Here is a 12,023-nt window from a genome sequence, read left to right on the forward strand (position 1 = left end):
TACTGTTACTTTCTACCATGCGCATTTTTCTCTAGCTGAGAACAATTATCTCACGTAAGAACTATTAGCAATCAAAAGCACCAGTATAGTGGTTAAGAGAAAGGTCTCTGTGATCAGACTGCCTGGAATCAAGTTCAAGCTTCATCACTTCCAACTGTGTGACATTGGATGTATAACTTTATATCTCTATACTGCAGTTTTCCCATATATAAAATGACAATGATAATAATAGCATGTACTTCAGAGGATTGTTCAACATTAGATGGATTAATATAAATATTCAAAACAGTGACTTGGAATAGTAAATACTACTTATTACTAACATTACCATGACCATCCCCTTTCTCAGCCCTCTACCATTCACACAATAAAACATTGTTGTTTTTCTTTTTATCATACACAAAATTTTAATATACAGTCAGTGTGCATTGTAAGTTTATATTGAGTCAATCAATTTGCCTAAAATGTTACCTGGCCATATAGCACATGAAAATGGAAAATAAATAGATTTACAATAACCTTTGACTGTTTTGTATTCTGATGGGTATTAGATTTATTGAATGATCACTTTGTAAGTTATATAAATGCCTCATCCTAGGGCTGTACATCTGAAACTAATATAATGTTGTATATCAACTATAATTTCCAAATTAAACTAAATAAATAAATAGTAAGGCAAAGAAAAACAAGAAAGAAAAGCTGGTTAAATTTAAATAAGTTCTAGGTTTTAATGTATTTTTATTTTTTGTTTTGACAATGCAGCACCACGGTGTAAGACAATAGGGGAAACAATCTGAGCAAGAGAGATATGGGAATGTCTGTACTATCTTTGCAATAGCCCCACCCTTCCAACTCCTTTTGGCCCCACCCTGCTGAACTCATACTGTACAAAGGAGTCACCGGCCTAGGCACTTGTTGTAGAGGTCTGGACAGATTTGGGGTGTCAGAAATTCAGTTGTGTGACTCTGTGTTTGGGAACCATTCCTTCCCCTTACCGTGAGCCTGACTAACACAGTCCTCCCATGGGTGATCCATCAGCCCCACCCTTCTGATTCCCAGTAGTAATCCCTTGCTAACCTAGGGCTCTCAAGGAAGCCCAGTCAAAATCGAGTTGTGTGGCTCTAGGGTGGGGGACATTTTCCCCTTGCATGCCCAGCCGGTACCATCATTCCTGGGCAGAGCCTTCCCTCACAAAGACAAATCTTGGTCTGTTTGAGCATAATAAATTCTGCTGACCTCATCTTTGTTTGATGACTCCCAAGATCCTGTCCACCAAAAAGATCTGAGAGTACCCTGCAGGTGGCAGCTGACCTTAGTGTACGCTGATACTTTTGCTGAGTGGCCTCAGATACAGCACTGGGACAGTCTGAATATAATCAATCTGGGGAACACCACTCACTCCTACCTGGTGACTCACTGAGAACCTACCTTACACAATTCAGTGACTGAGCCTAATAGGTAGCAGGAAGAGGGAGGTTAATCTGAGTGTGCCTTGGTCCTTTTGATGACTTTCCCCTGGTACTGGTGCTGGTGGAATCTGGCCTTGGTGTGTACCTTGATCCTGCCATGTACACCAAGACTCAGCAGAGACAGACACAAACTATGTATCACTTTGTAGTTCCAATCAAGTAGGATAGGGCCAGTCACAGGCAGGGTCTGATATTGACTTGCACCAAAGTCACTCCCAAAAGGCACTAGAACAGACACACCAGGTAGCAGGTTTCAGACTACATGATAGCTGTATCCAAGTATTGTAGTTTCCCAAGTGACACATCCGAAGGGAGATCTCAGCAGGCACGAAAACCTGCTGGGGTTAATTCACTTCATGTGTTTAGCACCTGCATAGCAGCTTGTACGTTATGGTCAGGGTTGATACTCACAGTCAGGTGGAAGAGGAAGAGGGTGTAGGGGAGATAAGTAAAATAAATGGTGATGGACAAAAATAAAATAAAGATAACAAAACAAAAGATAGAGATCATAGTAGATATAAAAATTAAACTATATGTCATTTACATGTACAAAGGTCAACCCCATGCACAAAGGGGCCAACACCAATCAAGACTCAACTACAACAGGGGGGTTCATATAAACCAGGGGTCTTCAAACTACGGCCCGCAGGCCACATGCGGCCTGCAGAGGAGTCTGATCCGGCCCGCCAGGTTTTTTGGGCAGTGAGCGCAGCCGAGGTGTTACAGTAGGAATTAGTAGTTCATATAGTCCGGCCCTCCAGCTCTCTGAGGGACCGTGATCTGGCCCCCACTTTAAAAAGTTTGAGGACCCCTGATATAAACCATACCAAGGACATTTCTGGAGCACCTTACTCAGGTAATAAGGGAATCTGTGCTACTAAGCCCCATACCAAGACTGGTAAACAGCATATCTAATTAATATACAAAAACAAATACAGAGAAACAGCCAAAATGAGAAGACAAAGAAACATAACCCAAATGAAAGGGTATGATAAATCCCAAGAAAAAAATAACTAAATGAAATGGAGCCAAGCAGTCTACCAGATCCAGAGTTCAAAGCAATGGTTATAAGGATGCTTAAGGAAATTGGGGGAGGAATGGAAGATCTCAGTGAGAACTTAAACAAAGAGATAGTAAGCATTAAAAAGAATATAGAAACCTTTAAAGAGAACCAGTCAGAAATGAAGAATACAATATATAAATGAATACACTAAAAGGAATCAACAATAGATTGGATGAAGCAGAGAAATGAATCAGTGATTTGGAAGACAAGGCAGCAAATAACACCCAATCAACCAGCAAAAAGAAAAAAGGATTAAAAACTGAGAACTTTTAAAGGGACCTCTGGGACAACATGAAGCATAATAACATCTGCATCATAGGGCTATCAGGAGAGAGAGCTGGAAAGAGATTGAGAATCTATTTAAACAAACAATGGTTGGCAACTTCCCTAACCTGGTGAAGAAAAATGACACACAAGTCCAGGAAGTAGAGAGAATCCCAAACAAGATGAATCCAAACAGGCCCACACTAAAACACATTATAATTAAAATGGCAAAGGTTAAAGACAAAGAAAGAATCTTAAAAGCAGCAAGAGAGATAATTACTTACAAGAGAGCTCTCATAAGACCATAGCTGCAGGGGTCTTCAAACTACGGCCCGCGGGCCACATGCAGCCCCCAGGGGAGTCTGATCCTGCCTGCCAGGTTTTTTGGGCAGTGAGCGCAGCCAAGGTGTTACAGTAGGGATTAGTAGTTCATATAGTCCGGCCCTCCAGCTCTCTGAGGGACCGTGATCTGGCCCCCACTTTAAAAAGTTTGAGGACCCCTGATAGCTGATTGATTAACAGAAACATTTAAGGCCAGAAGGGATTGGAATGAAATATTAGATGTGTTGAAAAGCAAGGACCTACAACCAACACTACTTGACCCAATAAGACTATCATTTAAAATCCCAGACAAGTAAAAGCTAAAGGAGTTCACTACCAAGAAACTAGTATTATAAGAAATGTTGTAGGGTCTTGCCGGGACCGGTTTGGCTCAAGTGGATAGAGCGTCGGCCTGGGGACTGAAAGGTCCCAGGTTCGATTCCAGTCAAGGGCATGTACCTTGGTTGCGGGAGCATCCCCAGTAGGGGGTGTGCAAGAGGCAGCTGATCGATGATTCTCTCTCATCGATGTTTCTAACTCTCTATCCCTTTCTCTTCCTCTCCGTGAAAAATCAATAAAATATATTTAAAAAAAAAGAAATGTTATAGGGTCTTATTTAAGAAGAAGAAAAACAAACAAAAACAAAAAATGCAAATAAATATAGTTATAAAAATAAAATAAATAGTTGATGTGACAGCTTCTTTAGCTGGGGAGCAAGGAAAGCGGGACTCTAAAACAGAGTTAAAAACATTTATCCATTAATAGACATAGCGGGCGGGGTGGGGGGCAGACTATGATGCTATAGCCAAGTGAAGTATAATAGATGCCCTCTCTCCATTCCAGCTCTCCAGTGATTCAGAGTGAAAATTTTACAATGTATGTCCCATAGTCGTTTAAAGTGCATGCAGTTAATAATTGCTCCTTATCTGACAGCAACTCAGAAACCAAGTTTATAAGTGACATCAGAGGAAGAGCCCCTTGGCTTCTCTCCATGACATTCAACAAGATAACCAATTATAATTCAACAAGAAATTCCTGCTTAACACAGATGCATTCCTGAGAGACCCATACATTGAAACATCTAAAGGTGGGAAATCAGAATAAACAGGGAGATGAGAAAAGAGGAAAATGCACATGGTCCACAGATGCTGTCCTACAGCAGGGAGCTTGCAGGTTGGACTGGAGAGGGGAGGAAGCCTATGGTAGTAGGCACTTCCTTTGGCTGGGAGGAACAAAGAGCTATAGGGTGGCAGTCCAGGTGGGTGAACAGCCAGCAAGGAAGCAAATAGTGTCTGATTTAACATGCATGGAAGACAAGGGGTTTTTGTTGTGGGGCTCTCCACTGTCAGGCTGGCAGTGGTGTTTCAAAGAAATGGAACCACACAGACCTGCCACTGCTTTGACTCTCAAAACTCACCTCTCATTGACCTTGAAGTTGGGTCCAGGAGCATATTATCTGTAAAGCAAGAGCTGTTGTAGTAGAACCACTGTTTCTTTCTGTGACTGATCCCCAGGAGGAGTGCCTGGGGTGAGACATCATGGAGGTCATAGGTCGCCATTATGGTGATGGCATAAATGAAGAAAAGCCCTAGCTGGTTTGGTTTAGTGGTTAGAGCATTGGCTCTCAGATTGAAGGGTTGTAGGTTCAATTCCAGTCAATAACACATACCTTGGTTGCAGGCTCTATTGATCCCTGGCTCAGGTTGTGGCATGTGCAGGAGGCAATCAATCCACGTATCTCTTTCACATCAATGCTTCTCTCTGTGTGTGTTTCTCCCCTTCCCTTCTACTCTCTCTCTTGAAAAAAGAATTAATGGAAAAAATATCCTTGGGTGAGGATTAACAAAAATACAAGAAGAGGAAAAATTGAGACATTACCAATTTGTTAGTTACTCTAAATGAAAACATAGAATTAGCATATAAAACAGAAATTCCACTCCTAGCTATATACCCAAGAAAAATTAAAACATATGTCCACAATAAGATTTGTACATGAATATTCATAGCAGCATTATTCATATTAGTCAAAAGATGGGGAAAACTCCAATATCAATTGATGAAAGGATAAATAAAACGTTTATAATCATACAATGAATATCTTGTCCATAAAAAAGAAATAAAATACTGATGCATGCCACTATATGAATGAGCATTGAAAACATATGTTAAGTAAAAGAAAGTCACAATAAAAGCATGTATTTTATTATATCATTTATGTCTATACTAGAGACCCGGTGCATGAAAATTCATGCACTGAAGGTGAGGTCCCTCAGCCCAGCCTGCCCCCTCTCACAGTCCGGAAGCCCTCAGGGGCAGGAGACAACCTGGTGATCAGGGGAAGGTGATGCACCCATCACACCTCTTCTGCTCTACTGCTGGCAATGCAAACCTCAGCTGGCTCTGGTTACCTGAATCTTGGGCAGCTCTGGGAGGCTGGGAAGCTGCCATCTGAGGCTTTCCTGCACCTCAGCAACTGGGGGGCTGAGGGAACTGGGAGAGTCCAGGGGCAGGCGCCCTGACAGATTTGAGGGGACTGGGCATTGCCATCTTGTGGCTGTGGGCACCACCATCTTTGAGGGTGTGGCAGTCAATTAGTATATTCCCTCCTTATTGGCTGTGAACACTGCCATCTTTGAGGGCATGGCAGTCAATTAGCATATTCCCTCCTTATTGGCTATGGGTGCTGCCGTCTTTGTGACAGCATGAGGGTCAATTAGCATCTTCCCTTTTATTAGATAGGATATAGAGAGACATAAAATAGATTAATGGTTGTTCAGGGCTGGGTACAGGGATAGTGAGGACTTGGAGGTTGCAGGGTTTCTTTGGGGGCTAATGATATTCACATGACTATGTGTGTATACTAAAAACCAGTGAATTATACATTTATATGGGTAAATTGTATATTATACAAATTATATATTAACTAGAGGACCGGTGCATGAAAATTCGTGCATGGGGAGGGGAGTGTCTCTCAGCCCAACCTGCACCCTCTCCAATCTGGAACCCCTAGAGGGCAGTAGGACATTCCTCTCACAATCCAGAACTGCTGGTACCCAACTGCTCGCCTGCCTGCCTTCCTGATTGCTCCTAACCACTTCTCCCTCCCAGCCTGATGAACCCCTAATCATTCCCCTGCCAGCCTGATTGATGCCTAACTGCACCTCTGCCAGCCAGATTGCCCCTAACTGTCCTCCCCTGCAGGCCTGGTCACCCCTAACTTCCCTCCCCTGAAAGTCAGGTCCCCTCCAACTGCTCTCCCCTGCAGGCCTGGGACATCCGCGCCCCCCCCCCCCCCCAAATGCCCTTCCCTGCAGGCCTGGTCGCCCCCAACTTCCCTCCTCTGCCAGCCTGGCCACCCCTAACTGCCCTCCCCTACAGGCTTGATTGCCCCCAACTGTCCTCCCTTGCAGGTCTTGTCCCTCCCAACTCCCCTTCCCCACTGATCGCCCACAATTGCCCTCCCTTGTAGGTCTGATTCCTCCCAACTGCCCTCCCCTGCTGGCCATCTTGTGGCAGTCATCTTGTGTCCACATGGGAGCAACCAACTTTGACCACAGGGGGGCAGCCGTCTTGTGTGTTGGAGTGACAGTCAATTTGCACATTACTTTTTTATTAGATAGGATAGAGCTGTTACTTAAAAAAAAGGAATAACATTTCTGATATACTCAACAGTATATAGAACATAAAAAAACACTTTATGAGCCAAATAAGTAAAACCTAAGAGTATACTGTTATTTCATTTATATAATATTTCAGAACAGGAAAACTAATCTTTGGTAGCAGATAATATGGTCATAGTTGGTGAAGCCAACTATGTGGAGAATAGTATGAAGTTTCCTCAAAAAACTAAAAATGAAACTCCCATTTGACCCTGTGATCCCACTTTTAGGAATATACCCCAAGAAGCTAGAAACACCAATCAGAACGGATATATGTACTCCTATGTTCATAGCAGCACAATTAACCATAGCTAAGATTTGGAAACAGCCTAAGTTCTCATCAGCAGATGAGTGGATTAGAAAACTATGGTACATCTACACAATGGAATACTACACTGCAGTAAAAAAGGAGTTCTTACCATTTGCAACAACATGAATGGGGCTGGAGAGCATTATGCTAAGTGAAATAAGCCAGACAGAGAAAGATAAATATTACATGATCTCAGTCATTTGTGGAATATAATGAACAACATAAACTGATGAACAAAAATAGATCCAGAGACAGAGAAGCATTGATCAGATTGTCAAACTTCAGAGAGAAGGTAGGGATGGTGCGGGTAAGTGGGGGGAGATCAACCAAAGGACTTGTATACATTCATATAAGCCTTACCAATGGACACGAACACCAGGGGGGTGAGGGCATGAGTTTGGGGGGAGGGTTGGGAGTTAGTGGAGGGATGAGAACACATATGTAATACCTTAATCAATAAATTAAAAAAGAAAATATAGACATAGCTGTCTATGGAGGACAAGGATTAACAGAAAATGGAAATGAGAGAACTATCAAGTGTGATGGAAATGTTTTATATCTTGATTTAGAATGATAGACATACAGTATACTCATTCATGAAAACTTATTGAGTTGTACATTTAAGATATGTGCATTTCACTATATATACATTTTATTTGAATTAAAAGAGTATATAGGAGATAGAAGAAAGGAAAAGAAAGAGGGAGAGAAATGGAAAGGGGAAGGATAAGATATAGGATCCATTTGTAAGGTAGAATCTATAAATTTGGTATTTGATAGGATACAAAGGACCAGAAAGAGGAAGGGATCTAAAATAACAAAATGTGGCAGAGTAATAGTCTGTAAGAGTCCCGACTTTAAAGCAACATAGATGTGGAAGAGATTCCTCCAAGACCTAGCTAGCTGTAGAACTCTTTAGCAATCATCTCACCTGTCAGAGCCTTGGTTTATTCATCTGTAAAAAATAATAATGATCCCTCTTTCACATATATTTTATAAAAATTGATGAAATAATACATGTAAAGTACCTAGATGGCTTTATTATTATGACTCCACATTTCTAATATTGCCCCTAAATAGGTCCAGCTCTGTTTTTGAGATGGGATAGGGGTCTCAGATACAGGGAAGTGTTGTACAAGGGATAGCCAAAGAAAAGAGCCATAACTGGGGATGAGCAGCAGTTTTCCAGCATGCTTGATGGTACACTTGAAGACCAAGACAAAGGTTGCTAGATCTATTATGAGGAGCCCTCTTCCCACCCAATTCTCAAGCTGGGAGGTGGGCTACTGGTGGTATCTTCATTCTGCCAGCTCATACTCAGAGAGGCATAAACCCTCCAAAACTCTCTTCTTACCTCTGCATGGGTGGTCATATTTGGCCTTTAAGCAATTTTTTCCTCTCTAAAGCTGCCCTTGACACTCAGAGAGGCATAGACCCTCCAAAATTGTCTTCTTACCTCTGCATGGGTGGTCATATTTGGCCTTCAATCCATTTTATAGCTCTTTAGGTACTCTCTATGAGAACAATGGGACATTTCCTTGAGATCTGTGGGGGAGCCTACATCTTTAAAAAAAAAATGTATATATATATATATATATATATATATATATATATATATATATATATATTATTTTTTACAGAGAGGAAGGGAGAAGGAGAGAGAGCTAGAAACATCGATCAGCTGCCTCCTGAACAATCCCTACTGGAATGTGCCCACAACCAAGGTACATGCCCTTGATCAGAATCGAATCTGAGACCCTCAGTCCACAGGTCGATGCTCTATCCCCTGAGCCAAACTGGTTAGGGCTGGAGCCTACATCTTTTGAATCAGATTAAGAATCTGCTTCCTCTTCTATCCATGTCTTGATGCCCAAAGGTATACAGAGTCCAGAAGGTGGGAGGTGGACTGACTAGACTCTGGGATTTGACCTGCCAGAACTACCTGGCAAAGAGCAGTAGAATCTCAGTCATCACTCCTGAGCTAACTTTGAGGCATTCATGAGAAGGATCATGCTCTTAGACCTTTTGAGATGGATGCTTGGGGGATCCTAAGAGGCTTCAGGCTGGTAATTTCAAGGCTGAGCACACTCTGAGAGAAATCATCCCATTCCAAGTGTCTTGAATGCCCTCTTTCTCCATTCATTTCTCATACCCCTAGAAGAGATCTGAGGTAAGGACAATGGATATAGGCCAAAGTGAGTAGCAGAATCTCCCAGTCATGGCATGAACCTCGCCAGTCTCAGGACTTGGTCGAGTTGTATCCTGCCACTATCCCAAGAGAGGGCCATGTTTCTGACAACATTGCAGAGAAGGCAAGGCTGGCTATAAGTAGCTGGAGAAAGTGGCTATTAGTTTGGAGGTCTGACAGCCTTTTTGGGGAAGTCACCTCAGGTGAAGAAAAGTAACCTCAATTACCATGGAGGCGGGCAGCAGAGGCCAATTTGCAGTACACTTTGCTTAGACTCAGAACTCCTGGGTTAGGAGTTCTTTGCATCTGTGCAGGAGTTACAGCCCAGCTCAGCTCAATCCCAGGCTGAATCACCACCTTTCAGGCCATCAAACCTGACTCAATGTAAGGGTGAGGACAGTCCAAAGAGTAACTAGAGAATTCAGAGAAGAGGGAAGCCTCAGGACAGTGTAAGCAGCATTGCAGTCTCAAAACGCCACAATAGAGAAGTCCAAAGTATTGCAAGGGAAGAACATTTGCATATAATTTAATTTAGACTGTGCATAGAAATAATCTCGCTCCCCAACTGACTTGCACATAGAACATTCTTTCCCCACTTTTGATATTCTAGGCTGAGCTTACCCAGCCTAGAAGAATCCTGCTCAGAACAGCTGTCTCAACTTCTCTCCCAGATCACTCTAGCAACGACTTTCATGCTGGCCTCTCTGGCCTGGAAGAGACACTTTCTGATTTCTATGGTCCATAAATTTAGGGAACACAACTTTTATTTTTTTATTATTATTTTTTAATGTAAATTAGTATTATTTTATTTTATTTATTTATTTTACTATTTTTTTATTAAATTATTATCTGTGTACATATTTTAACATTGCCCCCCCCCATACATACCCTCCCTCCCCAGAGTTTTGTGTCCATTGGTTGTACTTATATGCATGTATACAAGTCCTTTGGTTGATCTCTTATCTCCCCCAGATCTCCCTACTATCCCCGCTGTAATTTTACAGTCTACTTGTTGCTTTACTGTCTCTATATCTATCTTTTGGTTTGTCAGTTTATAATGTTTTTTAATATCCATAAATGAGTGAGGCCATGTGGTATTTCTCTTTCATTGACAGGCTTATTTCACTCAGCATGATGTTCTCTAGTTCTATCCAGGTTGCTGCAAATGATGAGAATTCCTTCTTTTTTATGGCAGCATAGTATTCCATTGTGTAGATGTACCAAAGTTTTTTGATCCAATCATCTGCTGATGGGCACCTAGGCTGTTTCCAGATTCTAGCTATTGTAGACTGTGCTGCTATGAACATAGGGGTGCATATATCCTTTCTGATTGGTGTTTCTAGTTTCTTGGGATATATTCCTAGGAGTGGGATTACTGGGTCAAATGGAAGTTCCATTTTCAGTTTTTTGAGGAAACTCCACACTGTTCTCCACAGTGGTTGCACCAGTCTGCATTCCCACCAGCAGTGCACGAGGGTTCCTTTTTCTCCACAACCTCGCCAACACTTGTTGTTTGTTGATTTGTTGATGTTGGCCATTCTGACAGGTGTGAGATGGTACCGCATTGTTGTTTTGATTTGCATCTCTCAGATGATTAGTGACTTTGAGCATGTTTTCATGTGCCTTTTGGCCTTCCTTCTGTCTTTTGAAAATATTCTATTTAGGTCCATTGCCCATTTTTTAATTGGATCATTCATTTTCCTTTTATTTAGTTGTATAAGCTGTTTGTAGATGTTGGAGATTAAACCTTTATCAGTGGTAACATTTGCAAATATGTTCTCCCACACAGTGGGCTTTCTTGTTGTTTTGTTGATGGTTTCTTTTGCTGTAAAAAAAGCTTTTAATTTTGATGTAGTCCCATTTGTTTATTTTCTCTTTAGCTTCCATTGCCCTAGGGGCAGTATCAGTGAAGAAGTTCTTTTGGCATATGTCTGAGATTTTGTTGCCTGTGGATGCTTCTAGTATTTTTATGGTTTCCCGTCTGATGTTTAAGTCCTGTGTCCATTTTGAGTTTATTTTTGTGTTTGGTGTAAGTTGGTGATCTAGTTTCATTCTTTTGCATGTATCTGTCCAATTTTCCCAACACCATTTATTGAAGAGACTGTCTTGACTCCATTGTATATTTGTGCCTCCTTTGTCAAATATTAATTGAGCATAGTGATTTGGGTTGTTATCTGGGTTCTCAATTCGATTCCATTGATCTATATGTCTGTTTTTGTGCCAGTACCAGGCTGTTTTGAGAACAGTGGCTTTGTAATACAGTTTGAAGTCTGGTATTGAGATCCCTCCTACTTTACTCTTCTTTCTCAGGATTGCTGTGGCTATTCGGGGTCTTTTATTGTTCCAAATGAACTTTTGGAGAGTTCTTTCTAGGTCAGTGAAATATGCCGTTGGTATTTTAATGGGGAGTGCATTGAACCTATAGATTGCTTTAGGAAGTATGGACATTTTGATGATGTTGATTCTACCAATCCATGAACATGGTATGTTCTTCAATCTGTTTACATCTTCCTCTATCTCTTTTTTCAGTGTCGTGTAGTTTTCCGCGTATAGGTCCTTTACTTCCTTAGTTAAGTTTATTCCTAGGTATCTTAATTTTTTTGGTGCGATGGTAAATGGAATTGCTTTTTTAGTCTCTGTTTCTATAAATTTGCTGTTTGTGTATAGAAATGCCATAGATTTCTTGGCATTAATTTTGTATCCTGCTACATTGCCAAATTCATTTATTAAGCCAATTAGTTTTTTAATG

The 12,023-nt window shown here is 41.4% G+C and overlaps 1 protein-coding gene across 1 annotated transcript in view; it reads right to left on the minus strand.

The window, feature by feature from the left end:
* Positions 1-4,676, minus strand: part of LOC311614836 (ubiquitin-ribosomal protein eS31 fusion protein-like) — a gene marked incomplete at both ends in the record, with an annotated part of 55,820 nt that extends 51,144 nt beyond the window's left edge. Inside the window, 1 exon segment of the mRNA XM_084869958.1 lies at positions 4,535-4,676. Coding sequence (XP_084726084.1) covers positions 4,535-4,676 — 142 coding nt within the window.
* Between the last annotated feature and the right edge of the window lie 7,347 nt (positions 4,677-12,023).

This window comes from Pipistrellus hanaki, assembly GCF_964339955.1.
Source record: "Pipistrellus hanaki genome assembly, chromosome: X".
Taxonomy (NCBI): Eukaryota; Metazoa; Chordata; class Mammalia; order Chiroptera; family Vespertilionidae; genus Pipistrellus; species Pipistrellus hanaki.